The 27,722-nt window shown below is 45.2% G+C and overlaps 2 protein-coding genes across 3 annotated transcripts; both read left to right on the top strand.

Moving 5' to 3' along the window:
- The first annotated feature begins 750 nt into the window (after positions 1–750).
- LOC138651000 (phospholipase A2 inhibitor and Ly6/PLAUR domain-containing protein-like) lies at positions 751–26,954 on the top strand. Of its 2 annotated transcripts, XR_011315425.1 has the most exons (6): positions 751–852; positions 2,080–2,193; positions 2,278–2,424; positions 6,536–6,685; positions 6,855–7,163; positions 26,754–26,954. XR_011315425.1 is itself a non-coding variant. In XM_069740913.1 (5 exons), the coding sequence occupies exons 1-5, from the start codon at positions 801–803 to the stop codon at positions 7,019–7,021; spliced, it is 630 nt and encodes a 209-aa protein (XP_069597014.1). In that variant the 5' UTR covers positions 751–800; the 3' UTR covers positions 7,022–7,353. The 2 variants fall into 2 exon arrangements, 1 of the variants encoding a protein (XP_069597014.1); XM_069740913.1 differs by lacking the exon at positions 26,754–26,954 and having other exon boundaries at positions 6,855–7,353.
- Positions 19,541–26,954, top strand: LOC138650999 (phospholipase A2 inhibitor 25 kDa subunit-like). The gene is made up of 5 exons (XM_069740911.1): positions 19,541–19,632; positions 23,389–23,502; positions 23,587–23,733; positions 26,127–26,276; positions 26,445–26,954. The coding sequence occupies exons 1-5, from the start codon at positions 19,581–19,583 to the stop codon at positions 26,609–26,611; spliced, it is 630 nt and encodes a 209-aa protein (XP_069597012.1). The 5' UTR covers positions 19,541–19,580; the 3' UTR covers positions 26,612–26,954.
- Positions 26,955–27,722: the final 768 nt, after the last annotated feature.

Raw genomic sequence — 27,722 nt, 5'->3', positions numbered from 1 at the left:
CAGCATTTTTTGCATCATGCGTAAGCTCATGTGGATTAAAACGCAGCGTGACCATGCGTTTGCAAACGTTTGCGCATGTGGATGATACACCGCGCACAGATACGCTAATGTGTACTTAGCCTAACGCTGCTATTTTCATGGGTTTCCCATCCACCATATATATAAACCCCATCTTTGTCAGGGTTTGGGTGCTACTTTCACCAATGTTCCACACTCTTCAGCTTTTGTCATTGATTGCATCTGTATATATACACTGGTGCTTTTAATTATGTGATTAATAAAGTTTGTTATGTTTTGTTTTGGATAATTAGTCACTCTTTTCCTTTTTTGGTTTTCTACAGGATTGTGGAGTTGTTTGAATAAAAAAGAGAAATATATTGTTCATTATTGGAAATTTACTTCTGAAAGTCAAGTCAAGAATAAGAAGATTGTGCACACAAACAAAAAAAATCCACCCAAATACATTTCCTAGGGATATTTTAAGATAATAAAAGTTGCACAAAAACAAACAAGACGCGGGATTCTATTTTTGGCGAGATCAAATTGACAGATATTCTGGACTCTTCATTGTAACAGCCATCACGTCATTGTTGCTTTGGCCAGAACTTAATATTTGCTGAGAGAAGAATTTCCTGCAGGGAATATTTGGAAATAATGGCGTGCAATGGTGCCATAGGATATACTCCATCTATCCCATAATACAGTAGTTTCTTTACTTTTCCAAAGAGTATTTATATGATCCCATTGTACAGTCAACAGGACGAGCAGAAGAGAATCCGAGAAGCCACCAATCATCCACGATGAAGAATCTGGTCGCTTTGCTTTGCGTGATCTCTGCTCTTGTCGGCTCAGGTAAGACTAGAGAAAGTCAGTTGACTGCATATACACATAGTTCACCGAGAAGTGTCGGCAACTTTAATGCATTGTTTCCGGCAAAGAATGTAGAGGAACAGGACGGCACTAGAGGAATACGAGCTCCACTGAGCAGGACTAATAGAGAACAGCTGAATAGCAGGTGTCACGAAAGCTGTGGGTATATGGTGCTCTGCATAAAATATCAAACAAGATCCACAATGCAGTCAAAGAGCAAGAAGAAATGCGGCACTCACCCAATTGTAGCTGTGTAATTCGTGAGCTTTATTGGAAAAATCTATTTAATACATCCGTCAGGACATCAGGTATGCAGGAGGGTGCGGTAATGGAGTACGGACGACGGCCGTTTCGCACGATAAGTGCTTCGACGAGTCCAGACGCGAAACGGCCATCGTCCGTACTCCATTACCGCACCCTCCTGCATACCTGATGTCCTGACGGATGTATTAAATAGTTTTTTCCAATAAAGCTCACGAATTACACAGCTACAATTGGGTGAGTGCCGCATTTCTTCTTGTTCTTTGACTGCATTAATGCATTGTTTCTCCTTCATTTTCAGCAAGTATTTGCTAATGTGAAATACAAATTCTGAATCATTCTGGCTAATGTGGTGACATCAAGCCATAATCAGATTTGGAAAAAATTGTTGCAAAAATTAGACTATTAATAAATGGGCTCCCAAATAATGCAGGATTCACTTCTTCTTTTCCTAGTGATGTGTTCCTATAGATTCACATCTTCCATGGTGTTGTTATAGAGGAAGCAGGTTCTTACATCAGGCACTACCATATTGTAAAATGATAACTAAGTTGACCTGCTTGAAACTTTTCGCTCAGTTTAGAGTCCAATTACAATTTAGCATCAAGATATTTACTTAGAGACATATTGTTACCGTGTTGTGCGTTATGTAAAAAATACTACACTTGTGAAATTTTATGGAATAAAACCATGCTCTATAAGAAAGGTCATTTCCAATAAAGTATAAGTGGGACTTGAAGAACATCCACATTTTCTTGATATGGAAAAGTCAAGAATTTACGGTATTATTGGATCAAATTGTTAGCAATGACAAATGTCCGGGTTTCGATGGCCACAAATATGAAAACCATGATTCTCATTACAACTAAAATATTCCCCTTTTCACTTGAATTCCCCTTTTTTATTGTCTCTATTTAATATTACTGGATTGTAACTTCTTGTTTCCAGTGTTTTCCTATAGATGTATGTCGGGTGTGTCCTATAACTCCACCACATGTAATGTGTCTGAGATTGAATGTCTCGCAGCCGGATGTATGACCGTCTGCCAATTTGTTTACGTCGGTGAGTAAAACTCAATTCTTCTTTTTAACAAAAGTATCACCACCTCAATTCAGGTTTCATCATGTCTATTTACTTCTCTAATAGATGGACATTATTTTAAGTCGATATATAAAGGCTGTGCCAACGAATCAATTTGTGGTCTGCGCGGTTCAGCATTCCATGAACGTGTTATACTTCGATTTTATGCGAAATGCTGCACTGGAGACTTGTGCAACACTGATGGATATGATCGTAAGTGTCAAGTTGTCGCTTATCGTAGGGTAATATTTGACTAATGAGTAAATCCCAGTCAATGTGCTAATTTACAGGGCAATATAGAGAAAATATCTACCGTATATACTCGAGTATAAGCCGACCCGAGTATAAGCCGACCCCCCTAATTTTGCCACAAAAAACTGGGAAAACTTATTGACTCGAGTATAAGCCTAGGGTGGAAATGCAGCAGCTACCGGTGAATTTCAAAAATAAAAATAGATCATTATTTCCCCATAGATGTGCCATATAGTGCTCTACACTGTTCATTATTTCCCCATAGCTGTGCCCCATATAGTGCTCTGCACCGTTCATTGTGCCCCATAGCTGTGCCATATACGGTGCTCTGCACCGTTCATTGTGCCCCATTGCTGTGCCATATACAGTGCTCTGCACCGTTCATTGTGCCCCATTGCTGTGCCATATACAGTGCTCTGCACCGTTCATTGTGCCCCATTGCTGTGCCATATACGGTGCTCTGCACCGTTCATTGTGCCCCATTGCTGTGCCATATACAGTGCTCTGCACCGTTCATTGTGCCCCATTGCTGTGCCATATACAGTGCTCTGCACCGTTCATTGTGCCCCATTGCTGTGCCATATACGGTGCTCTGCACCGTTCATTGTGCCCCATTGCTGTGCCATATACAGTGCTCTGCTCCGTTCATTGTGCCCCATTGCTGTGCCCCATATACAATGCTCTGCACCGTTCATTGTGCCCCATTGCTGTGCCATATACGGTGCTCTGCTCCGTTCATTGTGCCCCATAGCTGTGCCCCATATACAATGCTCTGCACCGTTCATTGTGCCCCATTGCTGTGCCATATACGGTGCTCTGCACCGTTCATTGTGCCCCATAGAAATCTCTGCCGCCGCTGCTGCAATAAAAAAAAAAACCACATACTCACCTCCCTTGATTGCAGCTCCCGGCGTCTCGTTCCGGCGCCTCCATCTTCCCGGCATCTCTGCTCTGACTGATCAGGCAGACGGCGCCGCGCACACTGTATGCGTCATCGCGCCCTCTGCCTGAACAGTCAGAGCGCAGACGCCGGGAAGATGGAGGCGCCGGCCGGGAAGATGGAGCGGCGCCCGGCGGCTGGAACGAGGACAGGTGAATATGCTATACTTACCTAGTCCTGGTGATCCTCGCGCTGTCCCTCTGCCTGGTCTTCGGTGCCGCAGCTCTTCCTGTCAGCGGTCACCGGCACCGCTGATTAGAGGAATGAACAGGCGGCTCCACCCCTATGGGAGGTGGAGCCGCTTATTCATATCTCTAATGAGCGGTCCCACGTGACCGCTGAAGAGGGGAAGAAGCTGCAGCACAGAAGCCCGTGGGACGGCAGGGACAGCGCGAGGATCGCTGGGACTAGGTAAGTATACCTCAGCGCCCTCACCCCCTCACCCGCCGACCCTGCCACCCACATTGACTCGAGTATAAGCCGAGAGGGGCACTTTCAGCCCAAAAATTTGGGCTGAAAATCTCGGCTTATACTCGAGTATATACGGTATTTGACCACTGGTCTTGTGACCCAAAACAACAGATTCCTAGACGGAGACAAGGCTGGTTGGGTCAGGAGATTTGTCATCTGGCTGAGACTCGTAGCATTAATACAAAAACAAGAATTATGCCTATCCCAACTCTGAACTAACCCTTTTTAACTAAAAAGTTTTGCAGTCCTCCAAGAAACTTTGTTTCAAGTCTTCTTACATTTATCCGGTGTGGGAACATTCTTGTTTGGAGATTGAAATGCTGTACAGACCTCGTTATTCTTGTAGGTTAGACCTCTCAAGTTTAACCTTTTCACGTTCTTTGACTTACTTGTATGCCATATGCTGACTTCCTGTCTTTGATGTCGGCTCGCATGGCGAGCTCGTATCTTTCCTCTCACATGATGGCTGATTTAATCAGCCATCATGTGCCTCTAACAGACGTGGATGGATAAGAGCTCCGGCCGTGGCTGTTATCCTGTGAAATCCTGCTGTCATTTTCTGACAATGGCATTTAACAGACGCCGTCAGGGGGTGCATCATTCCAAGCTCCCATCGACACAACCATGACATTTTCAGGGGGGCGGGGCGCAGATAGGTTATCATGACAACCGGAAGTCTGTTGATGATCACAACTCTTTTGCCCCATTAAAAATAGAACAATTAAAAAAAATAAGAAGTATACATATGTGGTATCACTGCATTCAGAAAAGTCCAATCTATCAAAATATAAAATAAATTAATTGGATTGGTAAACAGCGTTAGCAGAAAAAAAAATAAAAAGGACAGAATTCTGTTTTTTACAACTGCAACATTGTAATAAAATGTTATCAGGGTACAAAAAATGAATAAGCTCTCACACAGCCCCCCAAATGTTACGGTTCTCGAAAAATGGTGACACACATGACATTTTTTCTTTACAAATTTCCAAAGGTTTTTTTTTTACAACTTACCGTACATACTCGAGTATAAGCCGAGATTTTCAGCCCATTATTTTAGGCTGAAAGTGCCTCTCTCAGCTTATACTCAAGTCATTGTCCCTGGGGGTCGGCTGGGGAGAGGGAGCGGCAGGAGTGGCGGCTGTCACATCATACTCATCCCCTCCTGGCGCGGTCTCTGCACGTCACTGCTTCTCAGATGGTCTCTGGCGCCGGCAGCTTGTTCCTGTGTTCAGCGGTCACATGGTACCGCTAATTAAAGTAATGAATATTGACGCAACTCCACTACCATGGGCGTGGAGCGCATATTCATTCCTTTAATGAGTGGTACCCTGTGACTGCTGAACACAGGAACAAGCTGCCGGCATCAGATACCATCTGAGAAACAGGGACCGCGCCAGGATGGGGTGAGTATGACGGGGAGGGTCAGCCATGTGATATACACCTGTACCCGTTCCACTGCTGGGCTGTGTCATCCTCTGGCTGTGATGTTCAGGTCAGAGGGCGCAATGACGTGTTTAGTGCGTGCCCTCTGCCTGAGCAGTCACTACAGAGACACGGAAGACACAGCGGCGTGCGGCGGTGGAACAGGGACAGATGAATATCGCAAGTGCCGGGGGCCTGAGCCAGCGGCGACACCAGCTCCTGTCCCCCATAGCGTGCCTGTATCCCCGCCTGCTCAGGACACCGGCATCTCTCCCCCAGCAACAAGAGGTGAGTATGTCATTTTTTTTTTTATCACAGCAGCAGCATATGGGACATATTATTCTTTGGAGCATCTTATGGAGCATTATATGGAGCATATTATTCTATGGAGCATCTTATGGGGCCATCAACCTTTATGGAGCATTATATTGGGCATAGTTTTCTGTGGAGCATCTTATGGGGCCATCATTAGCCTTTATGGAGCATTATATCGGGCATATTTTTTCTGTGGAGCATCTTATGGGGCCATCATTAACCTTTTATGCAGCATTACATGGGGCATATTTTAATATGGAGCATCTTATGAGGCATTATTAACATCCGTGCAGCATTCTATGAGGCAAATTTTTTGTATGGAGGATCTTATGGGGCCCATCATGAACTGTATGGATATTCAAAAACATTTAACCTACTGATGTCTCAATTAATTTTACTTTTATTGGTATCTATTTTTATTAATGAAATTTAGCAGTAGCTGCTGCATTTCCCACCCTAGGCTTATACTCGAGTCAATACGTTTTCCCAGTTTTTTGTGTGGCAAAATTAGGGGTCTCGGCTTATACTCGAGTATATACGGTAAATACTAATCTATACCTGATTGTTATCTGTGTAATTGTATTGACCTGTGAATCATATTGTATTTTCAACACACTTGCAATTTTATTTCCCGCATTCCAGTGCGTCACATGGTAAAATGAATGATGTCATTCAAAAGTACAACTCATCTAACAAAAAACAAGCTTTATGTGGCTATAATGATAAAAAAAAATGCTATATCTTTTGGAAGAAGAGAATTATGCTTGTTGTTTGGCTCCTACTTTGTATTTACATGGTAGAGGACTGGAGCCAAAATTATAAAAAAAGTAGCAACATAATGGAATTATATGAACATATCTTTTTGACCGTGAGTCATATGTAAATGATAATATTTAATGCAAACAATTGTATTTATTTCTCCAGTTCCTAAAGATGATCCCACACCAAATGGTAAACTCTGTCCATCCGCCTACTGTACGGACACTGTGGAAGAATGTAAGGGTCACCACATGGTGGAGTGCACTGGAGACATGGACAGATGTTTTGAGTATAGGGCGGAAGTAATAGTTTTTGGTGAGCAAAATATTTCTTAAAGGATGACGACATTGTATTACCCAATGCAGATACAATAAAAATAAAGCATTTAATAGTGTATTAAAGAAATGTATCTGCAGGAAGTAATTAGAATTTGGCTAGTGCAACATTTTTTTCCTAATGGTTTATGTTGTTTTTCTGCCTATAGGTGTCACAAGTAAGAAATTTTCCGCTAAAGGTTGTGCTAATGACGTTGTCTGCAAAGTAAACTTTGACAGCTGTATCGCGCTTACAGAAAAAAAAAGAATTTTCCTGAACTGTAATGTTCCTTCCATAAAATTGAGTGACTTGATGAATAAACCTTCAATCTATTGATTTTCTTCAGATTTTTTGAATCACAAATGTTATAGAAGGAAATAATGTATAACATGTTCCATATTATTTCTTAGCTTTGCATATGGGAGTTGAGGGACCTTATTAAAGATTCAGATGTAAACAAACCATTATTTTTAGGAAGGTGTAACATCCTCATGTCTGCTATGCTGGTAGTTGTAGTATCCCAGGAGATATAAATTGTATAACACTGGTCTAGCTAAAATCTGTAAACCCATAAACTGCTCAGAATACTGAAATAAAACCAATATATTTCTGATGATTTATTTTAATATTTGATTATCTGAACACTTCAATAAATGCTCACTATGCAATGTGCTGTCTCTCTGTCATTTTATAGAAGGTGAAAATATGTACGATTAAACCGTGCAGAGATGTTAACTGCTGCTCGGTAATGGAGGAAACTATATGGCGGTACAATACCGAACCCACAAGGGTTAACCATCACCCGGTGTGTGCTGTAACGAGCCCTGTTACTTCACAGAACTGCTAATTATATTTAGCGCACAGAGTGCATGCGGCGCCACACTGGCGAACGCCACTAACCAAGGAAAACTATGAGATTTGGCGCACTGGGTGCGAGCGGCGTCGCACATGCGATCGCCACTAACTCATGCTAACTAGCGGATTTAGCACACAGAGTGTGCACAGCGTCACACAGGCGAACACCAAACTGACGCTAACTACAGTGGAGTGCAGACGGAGTGCACAGTGGCGTACAGGCAATGCCACTACTAGGCGCTGTCTCTGACTCCAATCACCCAATTCACATACACAACCAGAGGGTAGGGGTCATTAGGAGCTTTCACCTGAGACATACACGCTTGCATACACACACCACGAATATAGGATATTCTAGCTCACGGCATGCAATCCTTTTATAGCCACAGCCTTCCGGGACCTTGCTGATGGCCCAATCTGAGGACCTGAGCATGTAACCTCCAACCACCAATGAGCGGTTGTCTCACGCGCATACTAAGATGGAGAAAAGCAGGACTTAGTCCCAGGAGCGTCTGCTCGCCGCTGACCAATGCTGGTTGCTTTAGCTGAACCTGAAACAGCAACAGCAACCAAATGCACAGCATTAGCCTGAGCTAGACGCTGGGACCAATGTGTCTGCTGAGCAGGCTTCTCTGCAGCTGGGTGAAGAATGGGAGACCGCAGAGGACATGGCTTGAGATTCCCCCTGTGCACCAGCGGGATCTCGACGCTGAACACAAGTACTAATAACATTTGCTCCTCATACTGAAATAAATACTATGAATTAGTAATGCAGCACTAATATATCAGATAATTAATAGATAAATAATTAGGTGCTAGCATGCAGGGATAATTAAATATCATAAGAATAGTCAACCGCACTAGATTATTAGCCAGATGAGGTAGATAATTACAAGGTGCAAATGTTGGTTAAATGAGGTAGATTATTGTAAAGTGAAAATTGCCAGATGCAAAAATTTCAAAGATGATTTGGTCAGAAGCAATTACACTGGGACTACAATCCACAATATGTTTTGTTCTAAGGGGCTGTGAAGATCTGAGCTTGTGGGATGTAATAATCACATAAGCAGGTTAATGATGAAACTATTTTTTACTCCTTAAAATTGGAAGAGAAAAGGTTAATGGGCGCAATCAATGTGCTGGATAAGTATCTCAGTAATTTGCTTTAGTCAGCTACAAAATCTTATGAAAGCATTGGAGAACAAGCCCAAAGTATAAAGGAAATATATTTATTGGACAATTATTTGACATATAAAACCTTAAAAAAGAGAGAGAGTATCAGACATAAGCAGAGCCGCACAGAAATAACCTTCCTCAAAAGTAAAAAAAATCCATGGATAATTATGGGATACACTGGAATTTTTTAATCATGGTATCTTTCATTATTGACAACTAATCACATATCTTCACAGAAGATACCGGAGATATTTTTTTGTATTTTTTATGTATTTATTAAAAAAACTTTGTCTTTCATTCTATTCCTGTCGTTCATGTTTACTCCATTTTTTCCTCTTTCTTTGCAATGTATGTGATCGTGTGGGTTTCAGTCAATGTCTCCTGGGTCCCCAACAGTTGGGTCGTCAACGTCATTCAGGATGTATTGGGTCAAGTAGACAATTTCCTTATGTGAACAATTCGTCAAAAGAATATAGGAAAACTAGTTCAATGGTGCAATTCATCCATTAGTCATCGTGAGGCTGGAAAAGGTTTTATTGGAGTGGAAAAATGAAAAATAATAGCAACAGAAGTGGTTCAAAATAAAATTGATAAAATTATTTAAAGGTCTGAAGGGAATAAATATTATTATGCACTAGGGAAGGGTGAAAAACAAACAAACCTGGCATAGTAATTTCTCGTGGCTTTGAGAGAGCGCAAGTAAAGGGTCACAGAACTCTGTCCCAAGACACGGGGAATGAGTTCCTCCAGACCTCTTATTCATGACATCGTTACTGTGATGTCAGGGGTAGAACTGAACTAATAATAATAATTTATCGCACAAGAGTGCGTACAACGCCGCACTGGCGGACGCCACTAACCACCCTGACCAGGGCCCAGAAAGCGTACGGCGCCGCACTGGTGGTCGCTGCTGAGAGATGCTGAATTGTGTGCAGGATGTGCAGAGTAGCACTGTCTGTCGCTAGGTAGCTTCCACCATTCGCGAGCAGGCAACAACACTAAGGATAGGAATGATTCGGAGCTTTCATCCATCAACAGGCATTCATCTACACACACAAGTAAATCAGTTTACACTAGCGCATGGACGAGCGGCCATGCAAATATTTTATAGCAGTAGTGCTCCAGGATCTTCCTGATGGTCCAATAGGAGCCGCAAGAGGACATGAGCATGTCCAATGGGAGGTCATCCCGTGGGCATGCTCAGTATGGGAAAAGCAGGACTTAGTCCCAGAAAGGCTTGCTTGCTGCTGATCAGTGCTGACTACAAAGGCAAAGCCTGGAAAGGCTGCTGTAACCATTCGCACTGTATCAGCTTGAGCCAGACGCTGGGACCGACGTATCCACTGAGCAGGTTCCACTGCAGCTGGAGGAGAATGGGAGACTGCAGAGGACATGATTTGAGATTCCCCCTTTGCAGCAGCGGGAACTCGACACCTAACATTACCCCGCCTCCTAGGGCCCCCTCCTCCTTGGGCCTCACTACGTTCAAAGGCTGCAATGAGTAGCAGAGCCCGAATGCGCTCCACAGGTTCCCAGGTTCTGTCCTCTGGGCCGTGACCCCTCCAGTTCACCAGATAGAACTTTTTGCCACGTACCACCTTGCACCCCAAGAGAGAGTTCTCCTCGTTCTCGTCTGTGGATGAACCCGATGTCCCGGCAGATGACTCAGAAAACTGGGACATATAGATGGGCTTTAAGACGGATACATGAAAAGTGTCGGTGATACCTAGGTGTGGAGGAAGAGCCAAACGGTAGACCACAGGGTTAACCTGTTCCAGAATCTTGAAAGGGCCTATGTAACGAGGCGCAAACTTAGTGGACTCAACTCACATCCTGATGTTACTGGCGTATAGCCACACTAAGTCGCCAGGAGCAAAGGTTGGAGCAGGGCACCGGTGTGCATCGGCAGAAACCCTCATTCTCTCCTTGGAGGCCCTGATGGCATCCTGTGTGCGGTCTCAAATGTCGCGTGCCTCCACCGCCCAATCTGCCATCCTAGAATTGGTGGATGACACGAGTATGGGCACAGGGACACGCGGATGCTGGCCGTAATGAAGGAGGAATGGTGTCTGCCCGGTGGAGTTGGCTATGGCGTTGTTCAAAGCAAATTCCGCCCATGATAGCAAATGTGCCCAGTAGTGTTGAGCGATACCGTCCGATACTTGAAAGTACCGGTATCGGATAGTATCGGCCGATACCCGAAAAATATCGGATATCGCCGATACCGATATCCGATACCAATACAAGTCAATGGGACATCAAGTATCGGAAGGTATTCTCATGGTTCCCAGGGTCTGAAGGAGAGGAAACTCTCCTTCAGGCCCTGGGATCCATAGGGATGTGTAAAATAAAGAATTAAAATAAAAAATATTTATATATTTACCTCTCCGGCGGCCCCTGAACTCAGCGCGGGTAACCGGCAGGCTTCTTTCTTCAAAATCAGCGCTTTTAGGACCTGAGAATCACGTCCCGGCTTCTGATTGGTCGCGGGCCGCCCATGTGACCGCCACGCGACCAATCACAAGCCGCGACGTCACCGCAAGCTATTAACGCGCTCATTTTTAAAAATGAGCGCGTTAATGACTTTCAAAGACGTAGCGGCTTGTGATTGGTCGCGTGGCCGCGACCAATCACAAGCCGCTACGTCTTTGAAAGTCATTAACGCGCTCATTTTTAAAAATGAGCGCGTTAATAGCTTGCGGTGACGTCGCGGCTTGTGATTGGTCGCGGCCACGCGACCAATCACAAGCCGCTACGTCTTTGAAAGCCATTAACGCGCTCATTTTTAAAAATGAGCGCGTTAATAGCTTGCGGTGACGTCGCGGCTTGTGATTGGTCGCGGCCACGCGACCAATCACAAGCCGCTACGTCTTTGAAAGCCATTAACGCGCTCATTTTTAAAAATGAGCGCGTTAATAGCTTGCGGTGACGTCGCGGCTTGTGATTGGTCGCGTGGCCGCGACCAATCACAAGCCGCTACGTCTTTGAAAGTCATTAACGCGCTCATTTTTCAAAAATGAGTGCGTTAATAGCTTGCGGTGACGTCGCGGCTTGTGATTGGTCGCGTGGCGGTCACATGGGCGGCCCGCGACCAATCAGAAGCCGGGACGTGATTCTCAGGTCCTAAAAGCGCTGATTTTGAACAACGAAGCCTGCCGGTTACCCGCGCTGAGTCCAGGGGCCGCCGGAGAGGTAAATATATCAATATTTTTTATTTTAATTCTTTATTTTACACATCTCTATGTATCCGATACCCGATACCACAAAAGTATCGGATCTCGGTATCGGAATTCCGATACCGCAAGTATCGGCCGATACCCGATACTTGCGGTATCGGAATGCTCAACACTAGTGCCCAGTCATCCTGCCTGGCGGAGATGAAATGTCACAGGTATGTGACCAGAGTTTGGTTGGCCCTCTCTACCAACCCATTCATATGGGGATGGTATGCAGAAGAGAGATTCAGCTCAATGCTGAGTAAATGACAGAGCTCTCTCCAGAACCGAGACGCAAATTGGGGACCGCAGTCACTGACTATTTTGTCAGGCATGCCATGTGGATGGAAAACATGTTTAATGAATAACACCGTTAAGGCCCATGCAGAAGGTAACCATGGAAGCGGAACCAAGTGCACCATTTTAGAAAAATGGTCGGTGACTACCCAGATAACGGTGCAGCTACAAGACTTGGGTAAGCCCACCACGAAGTCCATCCCGACCATCTCTCAGAGCCTGTCTGCCACCGGCAGGGGGTAAAGTAGCCCAGCAGGCCATTGCCGAAGAGACTGATTCTTGGCGTAGGAGACACACGCCCGAATATAGTCCCCGATGTCATGGGCCTTATGCGGCCATCAGTACGTCCTTGCCAGAAGCTCAGATGTCCTCTTGGTCCCAAAATGTCCACCCACCCTGGACGAGTGAGCCCAATAGAGAACCTCTGGTCGCAAATTAGATGGAACGAAAGTCTTGCCTGGGGTCACAGACTCTAGCGAAACCGGAGCCACAGTTCTCAGGCTCTCTGAAGGGACAATAAGCCGATGTTCCTTCTCTCCTTCTCCTCTGATGACACCAAGGAGTGTTCTTCTCCCAGGAGAGAAAATAGAGGGTAAAGTGGTACCGGGAGAAAAACAGGGACCATCTGGCCTGGCGAGAGTTTAGCCGCTGGGCGGTTTGTAAATACACCAACTGTTTGTGGTCGGTGAAAACTCGGAAGGGAAAGCGTGCCCCCTCCAGGACGTGTCTCCACTCTGAAAAGGCCAACTTCATGGCTAGGAACTCCCTATCCCCGATGGAATAATTCCTCTCTGCCGGTATGAAGGTCTTGGAAAAGAAGAAGAAAGGATGCTTCTGAAATTGAGCATCCTTCTGAAAGAGGACTGCTCCAGCACCGATGGAAGAGGCATCCACCTCCATGATAAATGGTTTATCTACATCGGGGTGATGTAAAATGGGAGCACCAGCGAAATGTGACTTGACAGAGAGGAAGGCCTTGGAGACCTCCTCCAACCACAATTTGGGATTTTCTCCCTTCTTGCTGAGGGCAACCAGGGGAGCTACCACAGTTGAGAAATGGGGAATGAACTGGCAATAATAGTTGATGAACCCCATAAATCTCTGCACCGCTTTGAGAGAATGAGGTTCCTGCCAGTCCACCACAGCCTGTAGCTTGGCGGGATCCAGAGCCAATCCCTGGGCAGAGATGATATAACCAAGGAAAGCAAGGACTCCTGCTCAAACACACATTTTTCCAACTTGGCATAAAGAGAATTTGGCCGTAAGAGGCCGAAGACCTTGCAAACCTCTCTCCGGTGGGAGTCAATATCTGGAGAGTAGATGAGTATATCATCCAGATAGACTACGACCGAGGTGGAGAGCATATCCCAGAAGATGTCATTCACAAATTCTTGGAAAATGGCTGGGGCATTACAGAGCCCAAAGGGCATCACCAGATATTCATAATGCCCATCCTGGTATTAAAAGCCATCTTCCATTCGTCCCCCTCACGTTATAAGCACCCCGCAGATCTAATTTGGTAAATACCCTTGCTCCCCGTAGCCTATCGAAGAGCTCAGATATCAGGGGCAATGGGTACTTATTCTTGACAATGATGGCGTTAAGATCCCTGTAATCTATGCATGGACGTAGTTCTCTGTTCTTCTTCTGCACGAAAAAGAACCCCGTCCCTGCGGGGGACACTGACTTCCTAATGAACCCTCTTGCCAAATTCTCCTGGATGTATTGGGACATAGCCTCCTTCTCCGGGAGAGAGAGGGGATAGACCCGTCCCCGAGGTGGTTCAGCTCCAGGCATGAGGGCAATAAAACAGTCATATGGGCGGTGAGGCGGAAGGGTCTCCGCAGCCTTCTTGGAGAACACATCTGCATAGGACCAGTAACACTTGGGAAGGGAAGTAAGATCTGCGGGTATCTCTGTAGTGGAAACCTGAACGGACTCCCTCACACATCTGCCCTTACAAGATTCACTCCAACCCAATATGGTGGTGCACTCAATATGTGGGGAGTGGAAACGGAGCCAAGGTATTCTTAGCAGTATCTCGTCTATTCCCTCGGGAATGACAAGAAGAGAGATAAGGGTACCGTCACACAGTGGCATTTTGATCGCTACGACGGCACGATTTGTGACGTTCCAGCGATATATCCATGACGTTCCAGCGATCTCGCTGTGTCTGACACGCTCCTGCGATCAGGGACCCCGCTGAGAATCGTACGTCGTAGCAGATCGTTTGAAACTTTCTTTCGTCGTCTGGTGTCCCGCTGTGGCGCCATGATCGCATTGTGTAACAAAGGTGTGCACGATATTGTATACGATGTGCGCATAGTAACCAACGGCTTCTACATCGCACATACGTCATGAAATTATCGCTCCAGCGTCGTACATTGCAAAGTGTGACCGCAGTCTACGACGCTGGAGCGATATTGTTACGATGCTGGAGCGTCACGGATCGTGCCGTCGTAGCGATCAAAATGCCACTGTGTGACGGTACCCTAATCTGATGGGAAGGGGACATAGATAATGAGAAAGGGATGGTCTGATGTGTGAGGGCTGTGTCGACCCATTTACCACTTGAACCGTCACCGGTTTGGTGAGTCGTGGCGCTGAGCGAAGGCAGAGGGCATGAAATTCCCCTCTGCTCCAGAGTCCACACAACGCTCAACTGTTAGGCTATGTGCACACATTGCGGATTAGCCTTAGGAATTTCTGGTGTGGATTCTGCCTCTACTGGCAGAAAGAGCAGCTGTGGATTTGTTGCGTTTTTTTGTGCGGATCCACAGTATTTTTTGTGCGTTTTTGCTGCGCTTTTTTTGCGGATTTGCTGCATTTTTTACCCCTGCGGATTTCTATAATGGAATAGGTACAAAAACGCTGCAGATTAGCAAAAAAGAAATGACATGCTACTTCTTTTAAACCACAGCTTTTTTTTTTCTCATTGATTTACATTGTACTGTAAATCAATTGCAGATCTGCAGCATTTCTGCACCGCAAAAAACACTGCAGATCCGCAGAGAATCCGCAACGTGTGCACATAGCCTTAGAGTGGATGAGCCTAAAGAGATTGTCCCATTAAAGGACAACTTGAAGGAAAATGCCGCTGTGTCTAGTGAACCTTCTCCAATGCTTACTAGATGCGAACGTTTCCCGACCGCTGAGGACATTTATTGGCATAATGTCCTAACTGTTGGCAAATATTACAAACCACGGGTACTCGAGCGGCCCGGGACTTAGGTCCCGCTCGAGAAACCTCCATGACCTCATGGGCGTCGGACGCCTGAACATGAGATTCCAGACGGCCGGCGAAGGTAGGAGCCAACTGGAACCTCTGCCTACACTGGGTCCGCTGTAACCTCCGCTCGTTAAAACAGAGGTCAATGCAGATAGAGATTGTAATGAGCTCCTCCAGTGTGGCAGGAATCTCCCTGATGGCCAAGGCGTCCTTCACATGGTCTGCCAGTCCTTTCCAGAACACCAGAATAAGGACTTTATCCGGCCACTCCAGCTCTATTGCCAGAGTCTGGAATCGGACGGCGAACTGGCTGACCATGGACGAACCCTGTGTAATTGCCAGCAGTTAGAGCTCCATACCGTGGGTGACATGAGGTCCTAAAAGACCTGTTTCAAAGTGTACAGGAAGCGAGGAGCACTCTGCACCACACGATCATCAGGCTCCCACAGCGGCGTAGCCCATTCCAACACCCTGCCCGACAAAAGGGATATGATAAATCCCACCTTAGCCCATTCCATAGGAAAATGTGCAGCCAGAAGCTCTAGATGTATGGTGCACTGGTTCACGAATCCCCGATATAGCTTAAGGTACCGTTACACTAAACAACTTACCAACGATCACGAACAGCGATACGACCTGGCCGTGATCGTTGGTAAGTCGTTGTGTGGTCGCTGGGGAGCTGTCACACAGACAGCTCTCTCCAGCGACCAACGATGAGGAGAAAGACTTCGGCATCGTTGAAACTGTCTTCAACGATGCCGAAGTCCCCGGGTAACCAGGGTAAATATCGGGTTACTAAGCGCAGGGCCGCGCTTAGTAACTCGATATTTACCCTGGTTACCATTGTAAAAGTAAAAAAAAAAAAAAAACACTACATACTCACATTCCGATGTCTGTCACGTCCCCCGGCGTCAGCTTCCCGCTCTGACTGTGTCAGCGCCGGCCGGCCGTAAAGCAGAGCACAGCGGTGACGTCACGGTGACCTGCGCTTAGTAACCCGATATTTACCCTGGTTACCAGTGAACACATCGCTGGATCGGCGTCACACACGCCAAATCAACGATGACAGCGGGTGATCAGCGACTAAAAAAAGGTCCTGATCATTCCCAGCGATCAACAATCTCCCAGCAGGGGCCTGATCGTTGGTCGCTGTCACGCATAACGATTTCATTAACGATATCGTTGTTACATCACAAAAAGCAACGATATCGTTAACGAAATCGTTATGTGTAAAGGTACCTTTACTGTCACAAGCAAACTTGTCTGGTAGTGGGAGACGGGATAAAGTCAGAGCAGGGGTGGCAGAAGACAAACTGGCTGCAGCTACACTAGCAGCCTGAACAGCAACTGCGGTTACATCCACAGCTGAGGTTGTGCACTCAAGGGCCGCCAACCTACCCTCTAGTAGCTGGATGTACTGCTATAGATGCTGATCTTCCGCCATTTTCTAGCCAGACCCTGGCGCTAGTATTATGCTAGGACTGGTGGAACGCACCAAGTTTAGTATAGATGTTATAATTGGTGCGATTGCAGCCCGGGGTCCATCGGGCAGTAGAGAACCTGCTGCTAGAAGATGACGGCACTATAAGGCGGTATAAGTGAACTCAGTTACTTCACTGAGTCGCACTGAAAAGAACACGCTGTGCCCTGTTATCGTCACAGAGGAACACAGCTAACTGCTGAGCTGATGGCAGTCAGTGGTCACGCACACAGAGAAGCATACATACAAACTCCTCACCAGAGGTGCCGGTATTCTAGGGGCTTATTTCAGCCGGGGACCTGAATACATACATACAAACTCCTCACCGGAGGTGCCGGTATTCTAGGGGCTTATTTCAGCCAAACCCTATCCACATACAGGCGCGACCACAAATAGCAAGCTCATAACATGAAGTGATACTAGCGCATGGCCGTGTGGCCATGCAAACCTTTTATAGCTACAGCAGCTTCAGGACCTTCCTATAGGACCAATGGAAGCTGCTACAATACCAGAGCAACTTCAGGACCTTCCTAGAGGACCAATGGGAGCTGCAGCAGTACCTGAGCATGTGAACCCTGACCTCCAATGAGAGGTCTTACCGTGGGCATGCTCAGAAGGGAAAAAGCAGGACTTAGTCCCAGAGACGTCTGTTTGCCGCTGACCAGTACTGGCTACAATGGCTGAGCCTGGGAAAGCAGCACAAACCATCCGCACAGTATCAGGCTGAGCCAGACATTGGGACCGATGTCTTTGCTGAGCAGGCTCCACTCTGGCTGGAGAAGAATGGGAGACTGCTGAGGAGATGGCTTGAGATTCCCCCTGTGCAGAGGCAGTTACTCAACCTCTAACACTCATTTAGCCAGTAATCTGTCAAATGGAAAAAAAATAAGTGCATGTGTTTTCTAACAATAATACTAACAACATGTGTTTGTTTTTCAAAATTATACACCTTAGGGTCACCAGAAGACGTTCCTCAGCAGGAATTGCTTGACATAGTTGTGTGTCCTGCCTGCTGATGGATCCTCGGACACGTTGCAGCTAGTGATGAGCAAATATACTCGTTACTCGAGATTTCTCGAGCATTTTCCGGGGTCCTCCGAGTATTTTTTAGTGCTTGGAGATTTATTTTTTCTTGCCGCAGCTGAATGATTTACATCTATTAGCCAGCATAAATACATGTGGGGGTTGCCTGGTTGCTAAGCAAGCCCCACATGTACTTATGCTGGCTAACAGATGTAAATCATTCAGCTGCGGCAAGAAAAAATAAATCTTTGAGCACTAAAAAAAACTTGGAGAACCCCCCGAGCATGCTCGAGAAATCTCGAGTAACGAGTATATTCGCTCATCACTAGTTGCAGCAAGTCATCAACGCTCTGTTCCGACATCCTTGTGTATTCAAAAAAATTCTCTGGGAATTCACGCAGCTTGGTGCACAACGAGTGGTAGGCTCTCTCAGACTTCAACGATGGGGTATTGCCAGTAGCGATGACAACGTCTTCTCTGTCTTTCTCTTCTCCTTTCTTCTTCACAAGCCACAGCAAAAGCCAATTTCATTGACAAATCCGGATTACGATAGAAGCTCTCCAGGCCAGGATCCATCCTGCAGCTGGATACAGCAGCAAAAGACGAGGATTTAATCTGTGTAGGGTCTATATATGCAGAAATCCAATGAGACACACCCATTGTGTGTGGCTTTTGTCAAAGAAATTTTCCTGGGACAGCGTTTGCCGCATAAACAAAATTCATGGAAATTTCGAACGCATGTGCAGAAAAAACGCAAACACATGCAAAAACACATACAAGCGCAAATACATGCAGCATTTTTTTGCGTCATGCGTAAGCTCATGTGGATAGAAACGCAGCGTGACCATGCATTTGCATGCGTTTGCGCATGCGGATGACACGCCGCGCACAGATACGCTAATGTGTACTTAGCCTAACGCTGCTATTTTCATGGGTCCCCCATCCACCATATATATAAACCCCATCTTTGTCAGGGTTTGGGTGCTACTTTCACCAATGTTCCACACTCTTCAGCTTTTGTCATTGATTGCATCTCTCTCTCTATATATATATATATATATATATATATATATATATATACACTGGTGCTTTTAATTATGTGATTAATAAAGTTTGTTATGTTTTATTTTGGATAATTAGTCTCTCTTTTCCTTTTTTGGTTTTCTACAGGATTGTGGAGTTGTTTGAATAAAAAAGAGAAATATATTGTTCATTATTGGAAATTTACTTCTGAAAGTCAAGTCAAGAATAAGAAGATTGTGCACACAAACAAAATAAATCCACCCAAATACATTTCCTAGGGATATTTTAAGATAATAAAAGTTGCACAAAAACAAAATCTCTCTTTTTGGCGAGATCAAATTGACAGATATTCTGGACTCTTCATTGTAACAGCCATCACGTCATTGTTGCTTTGTGCCAGAACTTAATATTTGCTGAGAGAAGAATTTCCTGCAGGGAATATTTGGAAATAATGGCGTGCAATGGTGCCATAGGATACACTCCATCTATCCCATAATACAGTAGTTTCTTTACTTTTCCAAAGAGTATTTATATGATCCCTTTGTACAGTCAACAGGACGAGCAGAAGAGAATCCGAGAAGCCACCAGTCATCCACCATGAAGAACCTGGTCGCTTTGCTTTGCGTGATCTCTGCTCTTGTCGGCTCAGGTAAGACTAGAGAAAGTCCGTTGACAGCATATACACATAGTTCACCGAGAAGTGAACGGCAACTTTAATGCATTGTTTCTCCTTCATTTTCAGCAAGTATTTGCTAATGTGAAATACAAATTGTGAATCATTCTGGATAATGTGGTGACATCAAGCCATAATCAGATTTGGAAAAAATTGTTGCAAAAATTAGACTGTTAATAAATGGGCTCCCAAATAATGCAGGATTCACTTCTTCTTTTCCTAGTGATGTGTTCATATAGATTCACATCTTTCATGGTGTTGTTATAGAGGAAGCAGGTTCTTACATCAGGCACTACCATATTGTAAAATGATAACTAACTTGACCTGCTTGAAACTTTTCACTCAGTTTAGAGTCCAATTACAATTTTGCATCAAGATATTTATACATATTTTTTACATAATAAAAACAAGTACAATAATCTTAAACAATACAAGTCATAACTGGTACAGGAGGAGTGAGGACCCTGCCCGCGAAGGCTCACAATCTATAAGGGATGGGTGAGGATACAGTAGGTGAGGATAGAGCTGGTCATGCAGCGGTTTGGTCGATCGGTGGTTACTGCAGGTTGTAGGCTTGTCGGAAGAGGTGGGTCTTCAGGTTCTTTTTGAAGGTTTCGATGGTAGGTGAGAGTCTGATATGTTGGGGTAGAGGGTTCCAGAGTAGGGGGGATACGCGAGAGAAATCTTGTATACGATTGTGGGAAGAGGAGATAAGAGGGTAGTAGAGATGGAGATCTGGTGAGGATCGCAGGTTGCGTGTAGGTAAGTACCGGGATACGAGGTCACAGATGTATGGAGGAGACAGGTTGTGGATGGCTTTGTACGTCATGGTTAGGGTTTTGTAGTGGAGTCTCTGGGCAATGGGGAGCCAGTGAAGGGATTGACAGAGAGGAGAGGCCGGGGAATAGCGGGGGGACAGGTGGATTAGTCGGGCAGCAGAGTTTAGAATAGATTGGAGGGGTGCGAGAGTGTTAGAGGGGAGGCCACAGAGCAGGAGGTTGCAGTAGTCAAGGCGAGAGATGATGAGGGCATGGACTAGGGTTTTTGCAGATTCATGGTTGAGGAATGAACGGATTCGTGAAATATTTTTGAGTTGAAGTCGGCAGGAAGTGGAAAGGGCTTGGATATGTGGTTTGAAGGACAGATCAGCGTCAAGGATTACCCCGAGGCAGCGAGCTGGTGGGACTGGGGAGAGTGGGCAGCCATTTACTGTAATGGATAGGTTCGTTGGGGGGGTTGCGTGAGATGGGGGAAAGATGATGAATTCTGTTTTGTCCATGTTAAGTTTCAGAAATCTAGCGGAGAAGAAGGATGAAATAGTGGACAGGCATTGAGGGATTCTGGTTAGAAGGGAGGTGATATCTGGTCCAGAGATGTAGATCTGTGTGTCGACAGCATAGAGGTGATACTGAAAGCCATGAGATTCTATGAGCTGTCCCAGGCCAAAGGTGTAAATGGAGAAGAGCCGGGGCCCGAGGACTGAACCTTGTGGGACTCCGACAGATAGAGGGCGAGGTGAGGAGGTGGTGTGTGAGTGGGAGACGCTGAATGTCCGGTCTGTTAGGTATGATGAGATCCAGGATAGGGCCAAGTCTGTGATGCCAAGGGATGAGAGGGTCTGTAATAATAGGAAATGGTCCACTGTGTCAAAGGCAGCCGACAGGTTGAGGAGGAGGAGGACAGAGTAGTGTCGCTTGCTCTTGGCGGTTAAGAGGTCATTGGTGACTTTAGTTAGGGCAGTTTCAGTGGAATGGTGTGACCGGAAGCCAGATTGTAGGCGGTCAAAGAGGGAGCAAGAAGAGAGATGGGAGGACAGTTCAAGGTAAACGTGTTGTTCCAGTAGTTTGGAGGCATAGGGGAGAAGTGATATAGGGCGATAGCTAGATACAGAGGATGGGTCAAGAGAAGGCTTTTTGAGGATAGGTGTGATGGAGGCATGTTTAAAGCTTGAGGGGAAAACACCAGTTGTTAGTGATAGGTTGAAGAGATGGGTTAGGGTTGGGATGAAGACTGTGGTGAGGTTTGGGATGAGGTGGGATGGGAGCGGGTCAAGTGCACAGGTGGTGAGATGCGATCTTGAGAGTAGAGTGGAGAGTTGATCTTCTGTAATGGTGGAGAAGTTGGTTTTGGAGGTGGAGGGCTGGGAAATCGGGAGGAAGGGCTCAGGGGGTTGTTGACCAAAACTGTCTCTGATGCTATCAATCTTCTGCTTGAAAAATGAGGCAAAGTCTTCAGTGGAGATAAGTGGGGAGGGAGGAGGTGCTGGGGGACGGAGGAGAGAATTGAAGGTGTTGAATAACTGTTTAGGGTTGTGAGACAGAGAGGATATGAGAGATGAGAAGTAGGTTTGTTTAGCTGTGGCGAGTGTGGTCTTGAAAGTAGTGAGGGACTGTTTGAATGCGATGAAGTGCTCGTTAGAGTGGGATCTTTTCCATCTGCGCTCAGCAGCCCTGGAAGCTCGCCTCAGTTCTTTGGTCAGGCTGGTGTGCCAGGGCTGTCTGTTGATTTTGCGAGCTTTGGTATGTGTAAGTGGGGCAGCAGATTCCAAAGCTACAGCTATTGTGGTGTTATATAGAGTGGTAGCGTCATCCGCATTGTGTATGGAACTTATGTTTGTGAGAGGGAGGAGGGATTCAGAGAATGAATGTAGGTCAAGATGTTTAAGATTTCTGCGAGGGTGTGAAAGTTTGTGGGGTGGGGATTGTAGACATGGAGTGGAGAGAGATGAGAATGTGAGAAGGTTGTGGTCAGAGAGTGGAAGAGGTGAGTTAGAAAGGTTAGATAGAGAGCAAAGGCGTGTGAAGATGAGGTCCAGTGTGTGACCGTCTTTGTGAGTGGCTGCAGAAGACCATTGATTGAGGCCGAAGGACGAAGTGAGAGTTAGAAGTTTAGTGTCAGCTGAGAGGGAAGTGTCAATGGGTTTGTTGAAGTCGCCCATGATGATAGTGGAGATGTCCGCAGAAAGGAAATGAAGTAGCCAGGTGGTGAAGTAGTCAAAGAAGGTGGTGGCTGGCCCTGGGGGGCGGTAAATGACAGCCAGTTGGAGGTTGGTGGGGGAGTAGATGCGCACAAAGTGCACCTCAAAGGAAGGGAGGGTAACAGAGGGTGGCAGTGGGATTGGGGTGAAGGAGTAGTTATCTGACAGGAGAAAGCCAACTCCTCCGCCATGTTTGCTGCTGGGGCGGGGTGTGTGGGAAAGGTGGAAGCCACCGTAAGAGAGTGCAGCAGGGGAGGCTGTGTCAGAAGGGGTGAGCCAGGTTTCGGTGATAGCGAGGAAAGAAAGTTTGGTAGTAACAAAAAGATCATGGATGTATGAAAGCTTGTTGCAGACAGAGCGAGCGTTCCACAGAGCTCCTGTTAGTGGGACTGGGGAAGCGGGGGCTGGGTGAATGGGTATAAGGTTAGAGAGGTTACGGAAGTTTGTGATAGAGCGTGGATGGGAGGTAGAAATGATTGTGGGAATATGGTGAGGAGGACCAGGATAAGAAAGGTCATTTCCAATAAAGTATAAGTGGGACTTGAAGAACATCCACATTTTCTTGATATGGAAAAGTCAAGAATTTACGGTATTATTGGATCAAATTGTTAGCAATGACAAATGTCCGGGTTTCGATGGCCACGAATATGAAAACCATGATTCTCATTACACCTAAAATATTCCCCTTTTCACTTGAATTCCCCTTTTTTATTGTCTCAATTTAATATTACTGGATTGTAACTTCTTGTTTCCAGTGTTTTCCTATAGATGTATGTCGGGTGTGTCCTATAACTCCACCACATGTAATGTGTCTGAGATTGAATGTCTCGCAGCCGGATGTATGACCGTCTGCCAATTTGTTTACGTCGGTGAGTAAAACTCAATTCTTCTTTTTAACAAACGTATCACCACCTCAATTCAGGTTTCATGATGTCTATTTATTTCTCTAACAGATGGACATTATTTTAAGTCGATATATAAAGGCTGCGCCAACGAATCTATTTGTGGTCTGCGCGGTTCAGCATTCCATGAACGTGTTATAGTTCGATTTTATGCGAAATGCTGCACTGGAAACTTGTGCAACACTGATGGATATGATCGTAAGTGTCAAGTTGTCGCTTATCGTAGGGTAATATTTGACTAATGAGTAAATCCCAGTCAATGTGCTAATTTACAGGGCAATATAGAGACCATACCTATTTGAACACTGGTCTTGTGACCCAAAACAACAGATTCCTAGACGGAGACAAGGCTGGTTGGGTCAGGAGATTTGTCATCTGGCTGAGACTCGTAGCATTAATACAAAAACAAGAATTATGCCCACCCCAACTCTGAACTAACCCTTTTTAACTAAAAAGTTTTGCAGTCCTCCAAGAAACTTTGTTTCAAGTCTTCTTCCATTTATCCGGTGTGGGAACATTCTTGTTTGGAGATTGAAATGCTGTACAGACCTCGTTATTCTTGTAGGTGATACCTCTCAAGTTTAACCTTTTCACGTTCTTTGACTTACTTGTATGTCATATGCTGACTCTCTGTATTTGATGTCCTCTTGCATGGCGAGCTCGTATCTTTCCTCTCACATGATGGCTGATTTAATCAGCCATGATGTGCCTTTAACAGACGTGGATGGATAAGAGCTCTGGCCGTGGCTGTTATCCTGTGAAATCCTGCTGTCATTTTCTGACAACGGTATTTAACAGACGCCGTCAGGGGGCGCATCATTCCAAGCTCCCATTGGCACAACCATGACATTTTCAGGGAGGGGGGGCGCAGATAGGTTGTCATGACAACCAGATGTCAGTTGATGATCACTCTTATTTTGCCCCATTAAAAATAGAACAATTAAAAAAAATAAGAAGTATACATGTGTAGTATCACTGCATTCAGAAAAGTCCAATCTATCAAAATATAAAATAAATTAATTGGATTGGTAAACAGCGCTAGCAGAAAAAAATGAATAAGCTCTCACACAGCCCCCCAAATGTTACGGTTCTCGAAAAATGGTGACACACATGACATTTTTTTCTTTACAAATTTCCAAAGGTTTTTTTTACAACTTTCCGTACATATTCGAGTATAAGCCGAGATTTTCAGCCCATTATTTTAGGCTGAAAGTGCCTCTCTTCTCGGCTTATACTCAAGTCATTGTCCCAGGGGGTCGGTGGGGGAAGGGGAGCAGCAGGAGTGGCGGCTGTCACATCATACTCATCCCCTCATGACGCGGTCTCTGCACGTCACTGCTTCTCAGATGGTCTCTGGTGCCGGCAGCTTGTTCCTGTGTTCAGCGGTCACATGGTACCGCTAATTAAAGTAATGAATACAGACGCGACTCCACAACCATAGGCGTGGAGCGCATATTCATTCCTTTAATGAGCTGTACCCTGTGACTGCTAAACACAGGAACAAGCTGCCGGCACCAGAGACCATCTGAGAAGCAGGGACCGACCGCGCCAGGATGGGGTGAGTATGATGGGGGAGGGTCAGCCATGTGATATTCAACTGTACCCGGTCCACTGCCGGGCTGTGTCATCCTCTGGCTGTGATGTTCAGGTCAGAGGGCACTATGACGTGTTTAGTGCGTGCCCTCTGCCTGAGCAGTCACTACAGAGACACGGAAGACACAGCGGCGTGCGGCGGTGGAACAGGGACAGGTGAATATCGCAAGTGCCGGGGGCTTGAGCCAGCAGCGACACCAGCTCCTGTCCCCCGTAGCATGCCGGTGTCCCCACCTACTCAGGACACCGGCATCTCTCCCCCAGCAACAAGAGGTGAGTATGTCATTTTTTTTAATCGCAGCAGCAGCATATGGGACATACTATTCTTTGGAGCATCTTATGGAGCATTATATGGGGCATATTATTCCATGGAGCATCTTATGGGTCCATCAACCTTTATGGAGCATTATATGGGGCATATTTTTCTGTGGAGCATCTTATGGGGCCATCATTAACCTTTATGGAGCATTATATCAGGCATATTTTTCTGTGGAGCATCTTATGGGGCCATCATTAACCTTTTATGCAGCATTATATGGGGCATATTTTAATATGGAGCATCTTATGAGGCATTATTAACATTTATGCAGCATTATATGGGGTATATTTTTATATAGAGCATCTTATGGGGCCCATCATGAACTTTATGGAGCATTATATGGGGCATATTTTGTATGGAGCATCTTATGGGGCCCATCATGAACTGTATGGAGCATTATATGGGGCTCCTGATTCAATATGGATATTCAAAAACATTTAACCTACTGATGTCTCAATTAATTTTACTTTGATTGGCATCTATTTTTACTTTTGACATTTAGCAGTAGCTGCTGCCTTTCCCACCCTAGGCTTATACTTGAGTCAATATGTTTTCCCAGTTTTTTTGTGGCAAAATTAGGGGTCTCGGCTTATACTCGATTATATATGGTAAATACTAATCTATACCTGATTGTTATCTATGTAATATTTATTGTAAACAATTGTATTTATTTCTCCAGTTCCTAAAGATGATCCCACACCAAATGGTAAACTATGTCCATCCGCCTACTGTACGGACACTGTGGAAGAATGTAAGGGTCACCACATGGTGGAGTGCACTGGAGACATGGACAGATGTTTTGAGTATAGGGCGGAATTAATAGTTTTTGGTGAGCAAAATATTTCTTAAAGGATGACGACATTGTATTACCCAATGCAGATACAATAAAAATAAAGCATGTAATAGTGTTTTAAAGAAATGTATCTGCATGAAGTAATTAGAATTTTGCTAGTACAACATTTTTTTCTAATGGTTTATGTTGTTTTTCTGCCTACAGGTGTCACAAGTAAGAAATTTTCCTCTAAAGGTTGTGCTAATGACGTTGTCTGCAAAGTAAACTTTGACAGCTGTATCGCGCTTACAGAAAAAAAAAGAATTTTCCTGAACTGTAATGTTCCTTCCATAAAATTGAGTGACTTGATGAATAAACCTTCAATCTATTGATTTTGTTCAGATTTTTTGAATCACAAATATTATAGAAGGAAATAAGGTATAAACATGTTCCATATTATTTCTTAGCTTTGCATATGGGAGTTGAGGGACCTTATTAAAGATTTAGATGTAAACAAAACATTTTTTTAGGAAGGTGTAACATTCTTCATGTCTGCTATGCTGGTAGTTGTAGTATCCCAGGAGCTATAAATTGTATAACATTGGTCTAGCTAAAATCTGTAAACCCATAAACTGCTCAGAATACTGAAATAAAACCAACACTGTTCTGATGAGTTCTTAAGATTTATTTTAATATGTGATTATCTGAACACTTCAATAAATGCTCACTATGCAATGTGCTGTCTCTCCGTCATTTTATAGAAGGTGAAAATATGTAAGATTAATCGGTGCAGATATCTTAACTGCTGCTCGGTAATGGAGGAAACTATATGGCGGTACAGTACCAAACCCACAAGGGTTAACGGTCACCCGGTGTGTGCTGTAACGAGCCCTGTTACTTCACAGAACTGCTAATTATATTTAGCGCACAGAGTGCATGCGGCACAACACTGGCGAACGCCACTAACCAAGGAAAACTATGAGATTTGGCGCACATGCGGTCGCCACTAACTCACGCTAACTAGCGGATTTAGCACACAGATTGTGCACAGCGTCACACAGGCGAACACCAAACTGACGCTAACTACAGTGGAGTGCAGACGGAGTGCACAGTGGCGTACAGGCAATGCCACTACTAGGCGCTGTCTCTGACTCCAATCGCCCAATTCACATACACAACCAGAGGGTAGGGGTCATTAGGAGCTTTCACCTGAGACATACACGCTTGCATACACACACCACGAATATAGGATATTCTAGCTCACGGCATGCAATCCTTTTATAGCCACAGCCTTCCGGGACCTTGCTGATGGCCCAATCTGAGGACCTGAGCATGTGACCTCCAACCACCAATGAGCGGTTGTCTCACGGGCATACTCAGATGGAGAAAAGCAGAACTTAGTCCCAGGAGCATCTGCCCGCCGCAGACCAATGCTGAAATGCAGCGCCCCAGGGTTCTGGTCGTTGCAGTAATGTAATTCTTCCACCAGGGGGAGTGATGTTA

The sequence above is a fragment of the Ranitomeya imitator genome, chromosome 10, assembly GCF_032444005.1.
Source record: "Ranitomeya imitator isolate aRanImi1 chromosome 10, aRanImi1.pri, whole genome shotgun sequence".
Classification (NCBI taxonomy): domain Eukaryota; kingdom Metazoa; phylum Chordata; class Amphibia; order Anura; family Dendrobatidae; genus Ranitomeya; species Ranitomeya imitator.
The sequence above is the reverse complement of the archived record's forward strand: the minus strand, read 5'-3'. Positions and strand labels throughout refer to the sequence as shown.